This window comes from Lottia gigantea (assembly GCF_000327385.1).
Source record: "Lottia gigantea unplaced genomic scaffold LOTGIsca_192, whole genome shotgun sequence".
In the NCBI taxonomy this organism is placed as follows: Eukaryota; Metazoa; Mollusca; class Gastropoda; family Lottiidae; genus Lottia; species Lottia gigantea.
In genome coordinates, this window is record NW_008708367.1 from 235,642 (window position 1) to 236,660 (window position 1,019).

At 30.2% G+C, this 1,019-nt stretch overlaps 1 protein-coding gene across 1 annotated transcript; it reads right to left on the reverse strand.

Annotated features, from left to right (window-relative positions):
* Positions 1 to 688, reverse strand: LOTGIDRAFT_143092 (hypothetical protein; the record flags this gene model as incomplete). The annotated part of the gene is made up of 2 exons (XM_009052942.1): positions 1 to 121; positions 360 to 688. Coding segments are annotated over 2 exons (450 nt in total), but the record flags the coding sequence as incomplete, so codon positions are not given.
* Between the last annotated feature and the right edge of the window lie 331 nt (positions 689 to 1,019).

The window sequence follows — 1,019 nt, forward strand, 5'->3', positions numbered from 1 at the left end:
CTAAAATTTTTGTAGATTATTCAGTGAATCAGTAAGAGTAAACCTGTCTTGTAGATTATTCAGTGAATCAGTAAGAGTAAACCTGTTTTGTAGATTTTTTAGTGAATCAGTAAGAGTAAACCTGTTTTGTAGATTATGTTAGTGAATCAGTAAGAGTAAACCTGTTTTGTAGATTATTTAGTGAATCAGTAAGAGTAAACCTGTTTTGTAGATTATGTTAGTGAATCAGTAAGAGTAAACCTGTTTTGTAGATTATTTAATGAATCAGTAAGAGTAAACCTGTTTTGTAGATTATGTTAGTGAATCAGTAAGAGTAAATCTGTTTTGTAGATTATGTTAGTGAATCAGTAAGAGTAAACCTGTTTTGTAGATTATTTAGTGAATCAGTAAGAGTAAATCTGTTTTGTAGATTATTCAGTGAATCAGTAAGAGTAAACCTGTCTTGTAGATTATTCCGTGAATCAGTAAGAGTAAACCTGTTTTGTAGATTATTTAGTGAATCAGTAAGAGTAAATCTGTTTTGTAGATTATTCAGTGAATCAGTAAGAGTAAACCTGTCTTGTAGATTATTCCGTGAATCAGTAAGAGTAAACCTGTTTTGTACATTATTCAGTGAATCAGTAAGAGTAAACCCGTTTTGTAGATTATTCAGTGAATCCACAAGAGTAAACCTGTTTTGTAGATTATGTTAGTGAATCAGTAAGAGTAAACCTGTTTTGTAGATTATGTTAGTGAATCAGTAAGAGTAAACCTGTTTTGTAGATTATTCAGTGAATCAGTAAGAGTAAACCTGTTTTGTAGATTATGTTAGTGAATCAGTAAGAGTAAACCAGTCTTGTAGATTATTCAATGAATCAGTAAGAAACCTGTCTTGTAGATTATTCAGTGAATCAGTAAGAGTAAACCTGTCTTGTAGATTATTTAGTGAATCAGTAAGAGTAAACCTGTTTTGTAGATTATGTTAGTGAATCAGTAAGAGTAAACCTGTTTTGTAGATTATGTTAGTGAATCAGTAAGAG